The 18,893-nt window shown below is 46.2% G+C and overlaps 1 protein-coding gene across 10 annotated transcripts in view; it reads right to left on the bottom strand.

Moving 5' to 3' along the window:
- Nucleotides 1-18,893, bottom strand: part of LOC100116868 (twitchin) — a 51,033-nt gene that overhangs the window by 1,379 nt on the left and 30,761 nt on the right. For all 10 annotated transcript variants that reach the window (XM_031922307.2, XM_031922309.2, XM_016985031.3 and 7 more), the window contains 27 exons: nucleotides 18,526-18,828; nucleotides 18,146-18,447; nucleotides 17,476-18,061; nucleotides 15,618-17,387; nucleotides 15,262-15,543; nucleotides 14,887-15,186; nucleotides 14,507-14,809; nucleotides 13,966-14,424; nucleotides 12,850-13,875; nucleotides 12,457-12,759; nucleotides 11,028-11,909; nucleotides 10,657-10,912; nucleotides 9,930-10,558; nucleotides 9,465-9,849; nucleotides 9,173-9,378; nucleotides 8,625-9,085; nucleotides 8,261-8,545; nucleotides 7,736-8,180; nucleotides 7,160-7,649; nucleotides 2,706-7,076; nucleotides 2,496-2,629; nucleotides 1,835-2,422; nucleotides 1,462-1,752; nucleotides 1,013-1,387; nucleotides 893-949; nucleotides 448-816; nucleotides 57-362 (listed from right to left, as the gene is read on the bottom strand). In XM_031922307.2, the coding sequence (XP_031778167.1) occupies nucleotides 57-362; nucleotides 448-816; nucleotides 893-949; nucleotides 1,013-1,387; nucleotides 1,462-1,752; nucleotides 1,835-2,422; nucleotides 2,496-2,629; nucleotides 2,706-7,076; nucleotides 7,160-7,649; nucleotides 7,736-8,180; nucleotides 8,261-8,545; nucleotides 8,625-9,085; nucleotides 9,173-9,378; nucleotides 9,465-9,849; nucleotides 9,930-10,558; nucleotides 10,657-10,912; nucleotides 11,028-11,909; nucleotides 12,457-12,759; nucleotides 12,850-13,875; nucleotides 13,966-14,424; nucleotides 14,507-14,809; nucleotides 14,887-15,186; nucleotides 15,262-15,543; nucleotides 15,618-17,387; nucleotides 17,476-18,061; nucleotides 18,146-18,447; nucleotides 18,526-18,828 (16,164 nt within the window). The remainder of the gene's footprint in view (nucleotides 1-56; nucleotides 363-447; nucleotides 817-892; nucleotides 950-1,012; nucleotides 1,388-1,461; nucleotides 1,753-1,834; nucleotides 2,423-2,495; nucleotides 2,630-2,705; nucleotides 7,077-7,159; nucleotides 7,650-7,735; nucleotides 8,181-8,260; nucleotides 8,546-8,624; nucleotides 9,086-9,172; nucleotides 9,379-9,464; nucleotides 9,850-9,929; nucleotides 10,559-10,656; nucleotides 10,913-11,027; nucleotides 11,910-12,456; nucleotides 12,760-12,849; nucleotides 13,876-13,965; nucleotides 14,425-14,506; nucleotides 14,810-14,886; nucleotides 15,187-15,261; nucleotides 15,544-15,617; nucleotides 17,388-17,475; nucleotides 18,062-18,145; nucleotides 18,448-18,525; nucleotides 18,829-18,893) is intronic.

Raw genomic sequence — 18,893 nt, 5'->3', positions numbered from 1 at the left:
TTATCCCATCTCAAGGGATACTTACGAGTAAATCGACGAAAATAAGGGGTACTTACGATTGATCGTCAGTTTGCACGTGGTGGATACGGCTCCAATACTGTTGGTGGCTGTGCAGACGTACTCGCCCTCGTCCTCGGGGAAGACCTCGGCGATCGTTAGCGAGGCGACTCCGTTCTTGTACCTCAAATCCACCACGTCCGATGAGGTAACTATCTGCTCGTTCTTCAACCAAGTTATTTGTGGCTCGGGGTCTCCCTCGACTTTCACGGTCAACTCTAGTCTTGCACCATCGTCGATCGTCAGTGCGCTGTCGAGTTGTTGGGTAAACGTGGGCGGTCCCATGGAAGCGTCATCGGGGGCAGCTGCAGTAATGAACGTTTGAACGATTGTTTTATAGATTTCATATTTTAAGATCGTTTAATTTTAGTTGAATTTTCGTGTACTCACGGATCAGTTCTTTCGTTGTGCTTCTCGATCTGGATGGACTGCCAGTCGACTCGAGCTTGCTTCCGTACTTCTTGATGGACTTCTTGTCCTTCTTCTCATCTCCGTCCTTCTTGGACTTCTTCTCTTTGACGGGTTCCGGTGCTGGCTCCGGTATCGTCTCTACTGGTTTGACTGCTGCGGGTTTCTCCTGGACCACAGGTTTCGGGGCTTCTGGTAGTGTCACTCGGTGAAGCTCGCGTTCGCTGATTGGAATTTTGTCCACCGAACTGTGACCTGGTTTGAATGGTGAGTAGGGCGTCGATCTGATGATGGTGGTGGTCACTGGTTGGTATGGTGCTGGTTTCAGTGGCTTCTCTATGAATCGGCGTTCTGCACAGAGAAGATCATCATCAATAGATATGCGTTCATCGATGAATGTGTAACATTCGAGTTGAGATCGACTTACCTCCGGAATGTAACAGATCGTGGGCCAGTTGTTCTTGTTCCTCGGTTTCTCCAGAACCTAGTATAGAGTGTGTAGTATGGGTTAGCTCTGAAACGAAATTCAATCCCTTAATGTACTTACCTTCGACGATGACGACACAGCTAGTCTCATCAGTTCCGTGACAATTGATGGCTACGCATCTATATTTTCCGCTGTCCTCGGGCTTGCAGTCGACGATCTCCATCGTGACGACTCCATCCGAGTTGGTCATGGTGTACTCGAACTTGGACAGTTCTTTGCTGTTCTTGTACCATTTGACGGTTGGAGTGGGTTTACCGCTCAAGCAGCACAACAGTTTGCAAGTGTCTCGGGCTTGCATGACACGAGGACGAAGGAGGAAGGTGAAATCGGGCGCGGCTTCTTTAGTCTCCATCCAGAAGTGGTAGGGCAGTGGTTCGCGTCTTCTAACGGGTTGGTAGGTTTCTGGTCTGTATGGTGGTACGTCTTTGGGTAGAGCTGTAAGACCGAGCGATTAGTCAGTGGTGTTAGCTTTAAAAAAAAATTGCGACGGTAAAGATTGTTTTACTCACGTTGGACGTTCAAGAACACGACTTCCTCGCGGTAACCGTAGTGGTTTTCCGCTCTGATGATGTATTCGCCTCTGTCCTCGAGTTTCACCCTGTTGATGACGAACGTGTAGTCATCGCCGATGTAGCGCTTCATGAATTTGACGGATTGTCTCAGTTCAGTGTTGTTGCGATACCACGTGAGTACGGCCGGGGCTATCGCGATCACACGACACGTGAATTTGACGCTCTGGCCTTCGTAGGCAAACGCACTCGTGGGTTTGATGACGAATCTCGGTGCGGCTTGTCGACGATCTATCGAGGAGACAAATTTATAAGTCACCATTGATTGAGTAAATAAGAAATACATTCAAGGCATGTATAGTAGTCTACTCACCGAACGTCGTGTCCTGTATGTGGTACTTCTCTATCAGCAGTTTTCTCAACGACGAGTATTCGGCCAAGCGACCGATTGGCAGTACGTACTTCTTCCAGTCGTCGTACTTGGCACGAATCCTGTCCCTGAAGTTGATATACCTGCTAGTCTTGATCTCGGTGGTTCTCTTGCTGGAGTCACCAGTAAGCCAGGCGTGCATCAGGCACTCGTGAGCAGTCATTCTCTTCTCCTTGTTTTTGATAAGTAGCCTTCTAATGAAGTCTTTGGCCTCTTCGGAAACTTCTCGGAATGCTTCCTCGTCAAAGTCCCAATCGCAGGCTTTGACGTTCTTCAGGGTCTCGATGTCGTTGTCACCGGCGAACGGTGAGAGACCACTGAGTAGAACGTAGGCGAGAACACCGCAGGCCCACATATCCGTGTAGAAACCAACGGGTTCTCTCTCGACGATCTCTGGAGCCGCGAATTCGGCGGTTCCCGTGCTGATTTTCACTACTTGGTTGGGGTCTAATTTCGTGGCCAGACCAAAGTCGATCAGTTTAACGTTCGTGCTCTGGCGCGTTTGACACATTATGTTCTCGGGTTTGACGTCTGTTAATAAAAGGATAAAATGAGACCAGTGTTCGTGCCTTATAGTAATGTTATACAAGTGGAAGAGACTTACCTAGGTGGATGATGTTTCTTTCGTGCATGTGTTTGATGGCCTCACATATCTGCCGCATGTAGTTGATAACTTCGGCTTCCGACATGGTGTAACCCTCCGCGGTGATACGCTCGAAAAGTTCACCTCCGGACAGGCTGTAAACACAAAAACCGTTAGACAAGTCTCACAAAAAGTTTTCATGAAAAAAAAAGTAAATTATGAGATACTTACAACTCGAAGATGAGGACCATCTCGTCGTCGTCTTCAAAGGCATCGTGAAGGTTGATGAGTTTCGGGTGATGCAGCTGGTTCATTATATCGATTTCTCGCCTGATGAGTTCCTTCTCCATCGGGTGTGCCGACGGAATGAATTTGGCCGCGAAGATATTGCCGGTCGATCTCTCTCGGCATCGGTGAACGACACCAAAGGCACCGGTACCGATTTCCTCGAGAATATCGTACCGATCGTATACTGATACGTTGCGCTTGATGTCGACCGGTTGCTGTGGCACGTACTTGTCGTAAATGTCGGACACGAACTGGTCGTAGTCTCTGACCGCTTCGTCGTTGCGACCTCGGATCTTCTTGCCGGTGATAGGATCGATCTCCTGCTTGCGTTTGGGTTCTTCACGACGTTTCTTGGCCTCGCCCTTGGTCTGAACCAACGGTGTCGTTTCACTTGGGTTCGATCTGCCGTAGACGTTCTCAGCGAACACCCGGAAGTCGTATTGGTGTCCGGGACTGAGTCCGTGCACGGCGATGGAGCAGACACGAGTACTGCCCACTCTGATCCAGGTGGACATCGGGTGCTCGCGTTTCTCGACCAAGTAGTTGGTGATATTGCTGCCGCCATCCCATACTGGTGGTTTCCAGGTCAGAGCCAAAGAATCGTGGCCCACGCTGTCGATGACCGGGAAACGCGGTGGATCCGGACGATCGCTGATCTGGATCTTGATGATAGCTGAGTCCTGGCCAAGTTCGTTCTCGGCAGTTAGTCTATATGGTCCAGAGTCGACCTTGTTGGCGTCTCGGATTGTCAAGGTTGCGTGTCTGTCGGTTATCTGGATGTCGTAGTGCTCACCAGACTCAATGGTTTCGCCTTCGCGAACCCAAGTGAGCTTGGGTTTGGGGAATCCGGTGAACGGAACTTTGATAACAACGTTCAGACCCTTGTCGAAGTAAGCGGTGTCGCGGAACCTTGGTGGTACGTTCAGTCTTGGTGGTGTCATGATCATGAGTTCTCCCTTGGTCGATTTGGCTCCGGCACGGTTCACTGCACGGCACACATACTCATCGGCGTCTTCACCGAAGACGTCATGCACGATAAGGTTATGACAGTCTCCCTCGGAGTAGATGTTGTAGCGCGAGCCGTTGACAATCTCGCGAGCTCCCTTAAACCAAGAGACAGTCGGTGCTGGTATTCCGGTTATAAGAGTCTTAAAGTGCGCGTTGTGGTTCTGTGCGCAGTTCAGAGTCTTCGGCAGTGGTTTGATAATTTCCGGTGCCTTGGCAGCTTGAGGGTCGCGAATCTGAACGGAGGTCGAAGCCTTGGATTCAGGGCTGAGACCAGCCGCGTTCTGCGCGAATACGCGGAACTCGTATTTACGGTCTTCGATGAGGTTTCCAACGTTGATCTGGTTGGGCAAGCAGATCGATGGGTTAACGCGTTGCCAGCAACTCTCAGGTACCTTGACTTCGCGTTTGTCTATCCAATAGCCCTGGATTTTCGCGCCACCGTCTGTCTCTGGTTTGTCCCAGGACAGGTTGACGAAGTCTCCACCGACTTGAGTGACCTTGGGTATTCCCGGTGGACCTGGTGGGTCGAACGGTGCCTTGGCTTTGATGGGATTTGTGCCCTCTAGTGGTGGTCCCATGCCGTTCTCGTTGACCGCCATCACTCTGAAGAGGTATTCCTGACCCTCGGTTAAACCTTGGACGGAGTAGTTGGTGTCTCTGCAGCCGAACATGGAGATAGTGATCCATTGCGTGTGGGTCACGTCTCGCCTCTCGATAACGTAGTGCGTGATCTTGAGACCACCGTCGAATTTGGGTGGATGCCAGCTCAGAGAGCACGTGTGCTTGTCGATGTGAGACACGTCGAGTGGTCCCTGTGGCGGTCCTGGTAATCCAGTAATGTAGACGTTGAATACACCGGTGACACTGCCGCTCTCGTTCTCGAGGTTGACTTCGTACGATCCGGCATCGGTGTCCTTGTTAATTTCTCTGATGAAGATGATGATGTAGTCATCGAAGACGGTGTACTTAAGATGATCCGTAGATTCGGGCAGTTTTCTGCCGTCTTTCTTGAGAGTGACGGTGATAGGTTGATCTCCACTGTAATAAATCTTGATCTTGGTGTTCTCACCCTCTGGTAGGAACAGATCATCTGGTATGCGGTCGATACGCGGTGGTGAGCCGATCTTGATTCTGCCAGTTGTGCTGGCGTAACCAACGGCGTTAGTAGCCTGGCAGGTGTAATCGCCCTCGTCAGACTCGTAAACCTCGGCGATGACCAAACGGAATACGCCATCCCATGATTCGGTACGGAAGCGTCCTCCGATCGTGATCTCGCGTCCGTTCTTCAACCACCTGGCAACCGGCATCGGTTTACCAGTGGCCTCGCATTCGAGCACATGTGTCTTTCCAAGAGCAACTCCTTGCGAGTAGGGCAAGTTTCTGAGGAATTCAGGCTTCTCGCCACCTTCGACCTCGCAAATTTTAACCGGAGGTGTGCACGAGCTTGGGTCAGAGCGACCAGCAGAGTTGATCGCAAATATTCTGAACTCGTAATCACCCTTTTCGATCAGGTGAAGTACGGTGTACTCGAGATCGGTGATGTTGTAGTCATTGCACTTCATCCAGATAGCACTGCCGATCTCGCGCTTCTCGATCATGTAACCGGTAATGCGACTACCACCGTCAGAAGCCGGAGCTTCCCAGCGCAAGTCGACGTAGTTCTTGCCGACCTTGATGACTTGTGGGTTTCGTGGGGCATCGGGCACCATGCTCTTGCTCTTAAGTTTGAATGGTGTGGATGTCTGGCTGGGCTTGCTCAAGCCAGCGGCGTTCTTCGCGAAAATACGGAATTCGTATTCGTGGCCGCTAAGAAGGTTGTAGCAGATGTAGTTAAGGTCCTTGACCAGATAGTCGTTAGCTGTTCTCCATGTGGTTTCGTCTGTTGGATCTCTAAACTCGACCTTGTAGCCCTGGATGCGGGAGCCACCATCCGAAACTGGTCGGTCCCAGGCAACGGTGATGCTGGTCGAATCCCAGTCGGTGACACGTGGTCTTCCTGGTGGATCTGGGACATTGAAGGGGAATTTGGCAGTGATTGGCTCGTCGCCAACCAATGGTGCAGAAATACCATACTGGTTCTCAGCTCTGACTCGGAAGTTGTACTTCCTGTTCGGCTCGAGTCCAAAGACGTCGTACTGAGTGCGACGTGCAAAGCTGCTCAGTTTGGTCCAGATGCCAATGGGTTCTAATTTCTCGACGATGTAGTTGGTGACAGGTGAGCCACCGTCGTCGTTTGGTGGTTTCCACGAGATCGTGCAAGATTCTGGCGTAATGTCGGATACGTCCAGTGGTCCTTGTGGCGGTGATGGTTTGTCCACCACAAGAACCTTGCAGGTAGCGGAGTCTGTTCCAACTGTGTTGGTCAGATAGATAGTGTAGTTTCCGGTATCTGATCTCTTGGCCTTCTTGTTGATAAATTGCGTCTCGATGTCGTTGGTGTCGAACTTGATCCTCTCATCAGTAATAACATCTTCACCATTGATGCACCAAGCAGGCCTTGGTCTGGGCTTGGCGATGAACGGTACAGTGATGGTGAATGGCTCTCCAGCAATGACGGTCATGTCTCTGATGCTGAGGTCGCTTGTGATCTTCGGTGCAACTGATGGAGCAGCAGCGCGAATAGTTTCGGAACCAGCGCTCCAGGGTCCTTGACCAGCAGCGTTCAGAGCGGCTACACGGAATTCGTAGTCGTGATTTTCGATCAATCCTCCGACTCTGTATGTGGTGTCTACAACGATAGCTTGAGTTGCCTTGATCCATTTCTCTTCGCTGATCAATCTCTTCTCGATCACATAACCTGTAATAGGTGATCCTCCGTCGTGACGAGGTTTGGTCCAGTTAATAGTAATACTGTCTTCGGTTGTCTCAACTCCACGTGGAGCACCAGGTGCACCTGGTGGATCGAATGGATACCTGGCCTTGATAGGATCGATGGTTGTGGCTGGTTCAGAAGTTCCGTACTGATTCTCAGCCATAACTCTGAATTCGTATGTACTGCCTACTGCGAGATTGCGTACTCGGACGAAGGTCGAAGTGGTGCACGCACTCACTTTTACCCATTCGAACGATTTCGGCTCTTTCTTTTCAATAACATAATTGGTGACTTCGGCACCACCATTGTCTTTCGGTGGGTTCCAGAACAGGGTAAGAGCATCGCCGGCGAACTCGTCGGCTCGCAGGTTCTGCGGTGGTGAAGGTCTGTCGAGAACGCGCACGTTGACCGTAGCTGTGTCAAATCCTGATGCGTTACGAAGTTGGAGGCGGTACTGACCACCATCCGTGCGTTTCGAGTTTTTGATTACAAGGCTGTAAATAAGCAAGAGATCGTTAGTGATAATTATAAAATCAGGCACATGGTATTCTTACGATCGTTTTATGTCGCTTCTTACCTTGCATAGTCATCAGCCAACTGTAGATGCACACGTCTATCAGTATCCTCATCGGTGACGACATCGTTAACGTACCATGTGGCCACAGGTTTCGGGAAACCGACGTATGGTACGTGAATACAGAAGTCTTCTCCAGCACGGACGGTGATATCGCGCACACCTCCAAGGTCCATGGTCGGTTTGTTGGGCTGTTCCTCGATTGTGATTGGGTTACTTGCTCTGCTCGGTGGACTCTTACCGACATCGTTGACGGCAACAACGCGGAATAGGTATTCCTCGCCGAGCGTCAAGTGTGGAACTGTGAACGTGGTCGATGGGACAGGTGCACCGTTGACATCGTCCCAGTCGTCATCACCACGAGCCTTCTTCTGTTGGATAATGTAACCACGAATCTTAGCTCCACCATCGTTACGAGGTGGACGCCAGGACAGGGTGACCGAGTCCTTGGTAATACGATCAGCCTTAGGAGGCTCAGGTGCATCAGGAGCAGCTGTAATGCAAATGTTTTGTTTATTTTAGAGTTCTGGTTTTTTTCTTTAATATTCAAACGTTTGATTAGAAAAGTAGTATACGCACTTCTCTGGTGACCAGCTGTGATAGGTTCGGTCGGTTTGCTCGGCCTTCCGGGTCCAGCTTCATTTACAGCGATCACACGGAATTCGTATCTTCCACCCTCGTGTAGATCCTGTACTGTGAAAGTCGTGTTCGGTGTTGGATAGTTGTTGGCCTTCATCCATTCACCACCACGTTCTCTCTTTTCAACGATATAGCCAGTGATTGGTTTTCCACCAGTGTTAAGAGGTGGAGTCCATGCCAGAGTGCAACTGTTTGGCGTGTATCCAAGGATCTCAGGCTGGTTAGGTGCATCTGGAGGATCAAACGGACACTTGGCAGTAACTGGCTTGCCTTCCAGAGGTTCGGAAACGCCATACATGGTTTCAGCGCGAACACGGAAGACATATCGTTTGCCTTCTGTCAGACCCTTAGCAATAAAGTGGGCAGTTGGGCAGTAGCCAGGGCACTGAAAGTAAAGATAAAAATAATTAGTACAAATTTTTAAAAGTACAAGTTACACGAAGGAATGAATTTTTGCCCCCATACCTGTCTCCAGTTTTCTGAGCCAAAGTCTGCAACCTCGACAATGTAATTTGTAATATCTGAACCACCATCGTCAAGTGGTGGACTCCAGGCAAGGGAAACGCTGTCTTGAGTGGTAGCAGTGTACTGCAATGGGCCTACCGGTGGTCCTGGTCTATCAACGACAATCACTTCGATGTCTGCGGAATCGCGGCCGTACTCGTTACTAGCCACGATCGTGTATTTGCCACCGTCATCTCGTACCGATTTCTCGATGAGAAGTTGCGTATGGTCGCTCTTTGTTTCAGTCTGCAAAACAATACAAATTTTACATTTAAAATTTTGTTCAAGTTTATCAAAGCTTTGGGAAGTAGTATATTCTGCTTACGGATATACGCAGAGTGTCCACCACTCGAATGAGATTCTTCGTCCATTCAATCTTAGGCGTCGGGGCGCCAGTTATCGGAATAACAACGTTGATCGGTTCACCAGCGCGAACCTTGATTCTTCTTCCAATAAGAGCGTCCAAGTATAGTTTAGGCGCCTCCCTCATTGGTTTGGCAGTGATAATGTGCGAGGTGTCGCTTGGTTTTCCAGCGCCAGCGGCATTGATAGCCGTCACGCGATATTCGTATTGGTGACCCTCAGAAACATGATCGTCATAGTATTCAATAGGTTTGACTGGCTCTTTGTTGAGTTTGATCCATCTGCCTGTGGCACGATCACGTCTCTCAACATCATATCCGATAATTGGCGATCCTCCGGTACTGATTGGTGGAGTCCATTCGATCTTGATGTGATCTTTGTCTGCGTCAACGCATTCTGGCCTACCAGGTTGTCCAGGAACAACTGCAAAATACGTATCAAATTATTTTTTGTTCTTTTTTAATTCAACTGGTGGTATCTTTTAATATTTTTGTGAATGAAACTACTTACCGAACTGGTTCTTTGCAACAACGGATTTGTCGGTATTCAGAGGCTCAGAACGTCCTTGGAGATTCTCAGCGGAAACACGGAATTCGTAGCTGGTTCCTTCAAGCAATCTCGGGACCGTTGCATGATTGAACTTAGGATTAACGTGGGATACAGCTGGTACCCACCCTCCACCGTGGGTAAGATCGCGTTTTTCAATAACGTATCCACTGTTCGATAGGAATGCGATTAATTTACAAACAGAAATTAATACTTGCTTATAGTAATTCATTTATCAAAGAATAACGATACTTACGTAAGTTCGCTTCCACCATTGTCCTTTGGTGGCTTCCATGACAAAGTAACCGATTGTCCAGTGATTTCTTCGTATTCCAGAGGTCCTTGTGGTGGTCCAGGTCTGTCAAGAACTGTGAGCTTGAAAGAACCTTCATCGATTCCACTGCTGTTTTTAAGCAGCAAGTGGTAGTTGCCAGAGTCTGTTCTCTTAGCATCAACTATGTGAAGAATCGTGTGGTAACCAATCGACGACACGGATGTTCTCTTGTTGGCATTGATATTCTTGTTGTTCATACTCCAGATGACCTCTGGAATTGGCTCACCGACAAAGTCCACATCCAAATGGAAAATGTGACCTGCCTTGACTTTGATGTCCGTCAACGGTGTCTTGATCTTTGGCGCCACTGTAGTCAAAAAATAGCACAAAGTTAATACACATGTTAGTGTGCATAAATAAATATTCTATCTAAAAAAAAAAACGTACAGTATCGAGGTTTGCAGCAAACGAGATCGCTTGGCTCAGATGGCTCGGATTGACCAGCAGCATTTTGAGCAATAACACGGAATTCGTACTCTTGTCCCTCGATCAAGTCGGGAACAGTTGCGCTATTCTGATTTGGTGGCACATGAACAGCGTTAGTCCAGTATGGGCTGCCCTTCTCCTTCTTTTGAATGATGTAACCGGTGAGGGGCGAGCCTCCATCACTTTCTGGAGCAGGCCATTCAAGGTCAACATGGTCCTTATCCCAATCGACAATTCTTGGTTTTCCTGGAGCTTCAGGCTCGTCGAATTCATTCTTGGCAATGATGCTCTTTTCCGTCTCTAATGGCTCTGATTCTCCAACGCTGTTGACAGCCTTGACACGGAAGTAGTATTCCTTCTTGTGAACTAGTCTCGCCACCTCGTGTGTCGTGACCATGCTCATACCAGCATCGGTCCAGGTTCCACGAGAAAAGTCCATTTTCTCGATGATGTAGTGGAGAATAGGTGTACCGCCATTGTCGAGTGGTTGTTGCCAAGAAAGGTGACAGCTGTCTTTGGTGACACCGGACACGTCCAAGGGTCCACGTGGTTTGGATGGCTTATCGATCACAGTCACGTTGGCACCGGCACTGTAAACGATAAATTTTGTAAATAAAAACGATGAATTTGAGAATAAAATAAAAATACGCGACTCTGCTGCAAACGTTTAAATAAATAACGCAAGTACCTGCAGGAGCCGAGCTCGTTTTCAAGGGTTAGCACATATCGGCCGCTGTCAGAACGTTGGGCAAACGGAATTTCGAAACTTGTGTTGTTATGCGTAGTGAAAATCTCGTGGCGCTCATCAGCCTCAACAGGTACATTATTGATAGTCCACTTGGCAATCGGCTTGGGTGAAGCCTCGATCGGTATGTCATAGCTGACCTTCTGACCAGCTCGTACAACAAGGTCGTGCAGTAAATGCGGATCGAAGGACGGTTTAACTAAAAAAATCATCAAGATTATTATCTATAAACTCTAAAACCTCTCGAATAATACGATGAATTTTTTCACTTCTTTTTATCAAATTGAAATAGTGCATAATAGAAATGTTCTTACCGTAACGTGCTTTGGCAACGATGGGAAGAGAAGCTTCCGATGGTTCTCCTGGTCCAGCCTTGTTAACGGCGATGACACGGAATTCGTACTCCTCTCCCTCAGTCAAGTCAGGTACTCTAGCATTTGTCTTATCACTATCGACTTCAAGAGCCTTCTCCCACTGTCCGAATTTGGGACGCTTTTCGATGATGTACCCAGTAATAGGTGCACCTCCGTCTCTCTTCGGTGGAGTCCACTCCAAATCGACACGGTTCTTGTCCCAATCGGTGACAGATGGTGTTCCTGGTTTTTCTGGCTTTCCGAACGGATCTACAGCAATGATGCTTTCAAGACCGTTAAGTGGAGCAGATTCGCCCTGCTTGTTGACAGCTCTTACGCGGAAGCTGTATTGATGTCCTTCAATCAAGTGATCGATGTCAATAGTCGTACCAATGGATTCACATAGCGGAACCCATCGCATACTTTCAGCATCCATTTTCTCGATAGCATAGTTAAGGATTTCTGAGCCACCGTCATCCTTAGGTGGTTTCCAAGAAAGCTTGCAGCCATTCCTGGTGACGTTTCCTATCTTCAATGGACCTTCTGGCGGGGAAGGAACATCGAGAACAATGACTCTCAATGTGGCGCTATCCTTGCCGTTCGTATTGCGCGCTGTAAGCGTGTACTCTCCGGAATCGGAGCGTAAAGCTTCCAGCACACGTACTCGGGTATTGTAGTCTTCGTTTACTATCTTGATGCGATCACTAGATGTGACGACATTGCCCTTGAGGCTCCATTCTTTCTTTGGCGGTGGCTCGCCGATAACTGGAACATCGAAGTCGAAGAAACCGCCTGCACGAACTTTCACATCCAGCATGTACTTCCTATCGATCTTAGGTGGAACTGCAATAGAAAAAAATGTGTTATTTAGAGTTATCATAATTATATTTTTAACGCGCTTCACCTGTTAAAATAGAAATTTTTCTGTTCATTTTACTGCCGTACAATCATTTGTTATATATTAATACTCTAATAATTTATTTGTTCATTATCATCGATACTAAAGCCCTGCTCCTAATATTAAACTGACCGTCCCCGCGACTGACAGAGCAATATCTTACTCGCAACAAATTTAAAGCATATTACCCCTTTTTCCTTTTGTTTAAGTTAGTTTGTCGGAAGATGGCGTTGAAGTCAGATCAATTAGTCAATGATTTTTTAAGTCATTGAACGCGAGGCAAGGTATTGATAGCGATCGAAATTACTTGGCAAGAGAACAAGTAACGTGCTTAACAAGTGCTATATAGGGCTTATTATTTCGTGAAGTTTTGTTTTGCATTGATCCATTAATATAACTCGAGTACAAGAAATATGAAGTTTTGAAACGCGTTTCAAATAACTATTCTATTATTATAGTCGAGTTATTTATTGTGAAAAAACTTTTACTTACGATTCTTAGGACGTGCGATGTGTGGTTTAGTTGCATCGGATGGTTCGCCAGGTCCAGCCTTATTGACTGCTCTGACACGGAATTCATAAGGAGTTCCTTCAACGAGATCGTTGACTTTTCCGGAGGTAACATCACCTTCGATTTCTGCACATTTTTCCCATGATGGGCTGTATTTGTCACGCTTCTCAATGACGTAGCCTGTGACTGGAGAACCTCCATCGGTCAAAGGACGAGTCCATTCAAGTTCGACAAAGTCTGAATCGTAGTCCTTGATCTTAGGTGTACCAGGCTTGCCAGGCTCATCTAAAATTTCATGAAATAATGTATATATTGTATTTTATCAATTTTTTTCTTATTACAATATCATAAAATGTTTCGCAGAATTGTACTTACCGAATGGATTCTTGGCCTCAATGCTCTGAAGAGCTGTGAGAGGCTCACCCTTGCCTTGTTTATTGACAGCACGTACTCTGAATTTGTATTTGTGATTAGGCGTCAAACCTTCAACCTTGAGCTTCGTTTCTGGTCCGTCAGTTTCACCAGCTGGAACCCATCGTCCCGTAGCTTCGTCAAGTTTTTCAACGACGTATTTCTCAATAGGACAGCCGCCGTCATCTTCCGGAGGCTTCCATGCAAGTTTGCAGCCTTCAGCAGTAACGTCAGTAATTTTAATCGGTCCTTCAGGTGTACCAGGTTTGTCCAAAACAGTTACTTTAACGTAAGCAACGTCTTTGCCATTGATGTTCTCAGCAATAATCTGGTATTTGCCTGATTCGGCTCTAGTAGCCATGCGGACGTTCAATTGAGTGTTGTAGTCAACATCCTTAATCTTAACGCGTTCGTTTGTTCTAACGTCCTTGCTATCCAAAAGCCATCTGGTGGATGGAGCAGGTTCTCCGCTGACCTTGACATCGAAACCGAAGTTTTGGCCTGCCTTGACTTTAACATCAATGAGATTCGTTCTGTCGATCTTTGGTGCTTGGTTGCGTGGTTTAGCGATGATCACAGGTGTCTGGTTCGATGGTTCGCTAGGTCCAGCTTTGTTGACTGCACGAACACGGAATTCGTAAGGTTGTCCTTCGACTAAGTCGCCGACAGTAGCTCGTACTGGAGAATCACTTTCGCCATATGCTGGTATTTCAAGAGCCTTCTCCCATTCGCCGTATTTGTCTTTCTTTTCCACAATGTATCCCGTGATAGGCGAGCCTCCATCGTTCTTTGGTGGACTCCACTTAAGGTCAATGTGATCCTTATCCCAGTCCGTAGCCTCGAGATCGGTCGGCTTGTCAGGCTCGTCGTAGGGATTCTTTGCAATTATCGTTTGCTCAGCAACAAGTGGTTCGGATTCACCCTCAGCATTCACAGCGGATACACGGAATTTGTATTCCTTGCCTGGTGTTAGGCCAGTAACGTCCAAATCTAGAATAAAAAAATTGCAATTAAATTTTATACATGAAATAAGGTTTTCAAATTTAGGTTTTTTTATTAGTTAACGGAGTGAATGCTTACTAGGATCGGTTGATCGACCGCATGGTACCCAGCAACCGGTTTCTGGGTCCATTTTGTCAACTTGGTAGTATTCAATAGGAATACCTCCATCATCGAGAGGTCGCTTCCATTTGAGTTTGCATCCTTCTTTGTGCACATCAGTAACAGAAAGAGGACCTTCTGGTGCTGATGGTTTGTCTGTGACTGTAACCTTAACCGATGCTTGATCTTTTCCGCAGGAGTTAGTAGCAATGATTGTGTAATCACCGCTATCGTCACGTTTTACAGGACGAACTGTCAATTTGCTTGTGTATTCGGAATTGTCGATGTTGACAGTCCTGCTTGGAGTCAAAGGCATGGAGCCAAATCGCCAGTTCATTGTTGGATGAGGTTCACCAATGACATTAACATCAAATTTGAGTGTTGATCCAGCGGAAAGTGTAACATCGCGTAAAGTACGTCTGTCGATCTTAGGAGCCACTAAAAATGTAATACGACAAATGAGTAAACATCCATGTCATAGATATTATCTTAATAATAAATATAAGAGTTGAACGCTTACAGAATCGAGGTTTAGCAACGAACGTTTTGCTAGAATCTCCTGGTTCCGATTGGCCAGCTTTGTTAACAGCAATGACACGGAATTGGTATTCATTGCCCTCAATGAGTCCAGTGATAAGAGCCGAGCATACTGGCAAATCGCGTTCCAAGGCCTTTTCCCACATTGTACTATATTTGTCTTTCTTTTCGACAATGTAGCCAGTAATAGGAGTACCGCCATCGCTGACTGGCTCCTTCCATTTAAGATCGACTTGATTAGCCGTCCAGTCAACGGGTTCTGGTGCACCAGGAGGCGATGGTACAGCTAAAAATATCAAAGCGTTGATTAATCAACATGCATCAGCATAAAAACTATTTTTGACGATGTACTGAAAAACTTACTGAATGGATCTTTAGCAATGATAGATCCAATGGTCTCAAGTGGTTCAGATTCACCCTCTTTGTTCAAAGCCTTAACTCTAAATTTGTATTCATGACCAGGAGTCAATCCTTCCACCTTGAATTCAGGAACGGTCGATCTGCCGATCGGCAACCAAACTCCAGTTTCGGGATCGAACTTCTCAACGAGATAACCTTCAATTGGTTCGCCTCCGTCGTCTTTAGGTTTCTTCCACTTCAGTGTGCAACCATCTTTGTGTACATTCGACACTTCCAATGGGCCTTCTGGCTTGTCGGGTTTAGCTATAATAATTCGTAGAATAAAATATTTGTCTCTGCTTACAATTAGCACTAAAAGTATTGTAAAGTCATACTCACAAACAACGGTGACTTCGACTTCAGCAGTGTCAGAACCATATTGATTGCTAGCGCTAATTTTGTACACACCAGTGTCCTTACGCTCGGGTCGATCATTGAAGAACTTCGTATTATTCGGTACATTTTCAACACGTCTGTATGTGGTTTGATGAATGATCTTTCCATTAATCGACCATGAAACATCAGGAGCAGGTTCTCCAAATACTTTCACGTCGAACTTAATGGGCTCATTCTCATGCACAGTAATATCACGAAGGTTCTTTCTGTCAATCTTAGGTGGTACTAGACAAACGAAAAAATTTTACATAAATAATAAGTTTTTTTTTTATCAATCAGATAAAGTTTTTCAAACTTACGTCTTCTGCATTTAGCAGTAATAGGTTTGCTAACATCAGATGGTTCTCCAGGGCCAGCCTCGTTGATTGCCCGAACTCGGAATTCATATTCAGTTCCTTCGTCCAAATTGTCAACCTTTCCCTTGCATTCTGGACCAACAGTTTCGACGGCCTTAATCCATCTCGGGCTACCTTTTTCACGTTTTTCAATAACGTATCCAGTAATTGGAGATCCACCATCGTTCATGGGTGGAGTCCACTTTAGATCGACGCGATCCTTATCCCAATCTGTCGCTTCTGGCCTGCCGGGTGGCCCGGGCTCATCGAATGGATTCTTAGCAATGATAGCTTGTTCAGTGACAAGTGGTTCCGATTCACCCTCTGCATTCACAGCGGCTACTCGGAATTTGTATTCTTGTCCTGGGACTAGATTTTCTACTTCCATCTTAGGTTCCGTCGTGCGACCGACTGGAATCCATCTGCCACTAATTGTATCCATTTTTTCAACGACGTAATGATCGATAGGTACACCACCATCATCAAGAGGCGGGTTCCATTTGAGACTACATCCCTCTTTGTGAACGTTGTCGACCTTCAGAGGGCCTTCAGGTTTACCAGGTTTGTCCAATACTGTCAAGGTAATCGTAGCTTCATCTTTGCCAGAATCATTTTCGGCCTTTAATTGCAAAGTGCCGGTATGTGCTCTTGTGGCGAAACCAATGGAGAATTTAGTTCTGTAATCTTCCTCTTCAATGATGACACCATTTTGGTCAGATTCTTGCTTCTTCTTGTTAAGGGACCAAGTCTTAGTTGGAGGAGGTTCGCCAGAAACCTTAACGTCCAAGCGCACATGCTGTCCAGCTTTAACAGTGATATCCTTAAGGTTCGCACGGTCGATCTTAGGTGCAGCATATCGATCTTTAGCCAACAAAGTGTCAGATGGTTCACTAGGTTTGCTAGGGCCAGCTTTGTTGACGGCCTTCACACGGAATTGGTATTTCTGACCTTCCACAAGATCACCAACCCTAGCTTCAGTTCGTAGACCAGGGCCTTCAGCAACCTTTTGCCATTTACCATATTGATCTTTCCTTTCAATAATGTACTTCTCAATTGGAGCACCACCATCGTTTTTGGGAGCGGTCCATTTGAGGAAAGCGTGATTTTTGTCCCAATCTTTGAACTCTGGTTTACCAGGAGCATCAGGTTCACCGTAAGGATTTTTAGCTGTCGTAGGTATGGTTGTTTCCAAGGGTTCGGATTCTCCTTCGCTATTAACAGCCTTCACACGGAACTGATAATCTTTTCCTTCATTCAATCCTGCTACTTCCGCTTCTGGTGTTTTGCTAGTTCCACATGGTACCCATCTACCCATATCAACGTCCATACGCTCAATCACGTAATGATCGACAGGGTCACCGCCGTCATCTTCGGGTTTGTCCCATTTCAACTTACAGCCTTCTGCTGTAACGTCAGATACTTGTAATGGTCCCTTCGGTCTGCCAGGTTTGCTCAATACTAATAATTCAATTTCTACTTCATCCTTTCCACTATCGTTCGTAGCGGTAACAGTGTAGGTTCCAGTGTCTGAACGTTCTAATTTGTTCAGGATAAAGCTTGTGTGATAATCTTCATTGTCAATCTTCAGACGATCTTGGGTCTTAAGAGTAACATTCTTTAGCTTCCAGGTAACCGTTGGTGCAGGTTCGCCAGTAATCTTAGCCTCCATTCGCAGTAATTGTCCAACGCGCATAACCTTCTTCTGTAAGTTTGTACGATCGATGCGTGGAGCAACTATACACAAAAATATCAAAAGTATTAGAAATCTAGTTATTTATATAATATTAAAATCAATGAAAAATATGTTGCTTTATCTACTTACGGAAGCGTGGTTTCGCAACAACACTCTTTGATGTGTCACTAGGTTCACCAGGTCCGGCTTTGTTAACAGCAACGACTCTAAATTCATATTCATGGCCTTCTTCAATTCCGTCCGTAACTTTAGCGTTAGTTGTGTTTCCGGGTACTTTAGCTGCGTCAACCCAATTTCTGCCTTCTTTGTCGCGCATTTGTACAATGTACTTTTCAATCGGCGCACCACCATCGTTTTCTGGAGGAGTCCATGTAACATCCACAAAGTCTTTGTCCCAGTCCGTAAGCTGTGGACGTCCTGGTTTTCCGGGTTCATCGAAGGGATTTTTGGCGATGATAGACTTATCAGCTTCTAAGTCTTCAGATTCGCCCTCCTTGTTGACTGCCTTTACTCTGAATTTATATGGTTTGCCTTCCAACAGACCAGTGATGTTTGCTTCTGGTTCTGTTGATCTACCACAAGGTACCCATTGACCAGAAAGAGGATCTAATTTCTCAATTTCATAGTATTCAACAGGTGCACCACCGTCATCTTCGGGTTTCTTCCACTTGAGTTTACAGCCGTGTTTGTTAACATCGGATACTTCCAATGGACCCTAAAAGTTTCATTTTAATAAGTTGTTGACTTTTTGGAAACGAACAGTCAATATTTTGAAATATTTATTTTGCGTAATGCATACCGTTGGCTTGCTTGGTTTACCCATGACGAGAAGATCGAATTCTGCGACGTCTTCGCCAACTTCGTTCGACGCCTTAATCGTGTACCTTCCAGTGTGTACTCTCTTACATTTCAAAATCAATAATTTCGTGTTGTAATCAACGTTGTCAATGCGAATTTGGTCATCAGAAACCATCTCTTTTCCTTTGTAAGACCACGTAACCTTTGGTGCAGGTTCACCAATTATGTTAATATCCAATGACAGAGTTAAGCCCACTTTAATAGTTGTTGGTTGCAAGTTTGTTCTGTCGATGTATGGCTTGACTATTGAAATTAAATAATGAATAAATACGGTTACCAAATTAAGAATAGATTAAGTTTAAAATATCTGTATAAACTTACGCCAACGAGCTTTAGCAGTGTGTGGATTCGTGGCTTCGCTGGGTTCACCAGGACCAGCTTTGTTAACAGCCCGCACTCGGAACTGATATTGATTACCTTCTTCCAACTTGGGAACGGTTCCAGTGCAAATTGGGCCATCGACTTCGGCAGCTTTGACAAAGCTAGTTCCAAACTTGTCTTTCATTTCGATGATGTATCCAGTAATTGGTGCGCCACCATCTCTGATTGGCGGTTCCCACTTCAATTTCACCATATTTTCAGACCAGTCGACGATTTCGGGTAGACCAGGCGCGTTGGGTGTGTCTGAATTCATGCATCGCATACAAATTTTAGTAAATAATACTTTTGTGATATTAGTTAAGAAATAT

The sequence above is a fragment of the Nasonia vitripennis genome, chromosome 1, assembly GCF_009193385.2.
Source record: "Nasonia vitripennis strain AsymCx chromosome 1, Nvit_psr_1.1, whole genome shotgun sequence".
NCBI lineage: Eukaryota > Metazoa > Arthropoda > Insecta > Hymenoptera > Pteromalidae > Nasonia > Nasonia vitripennis.
This window is presented reverse-complemented; position numbering and strand designations above follow the sequence as displayed.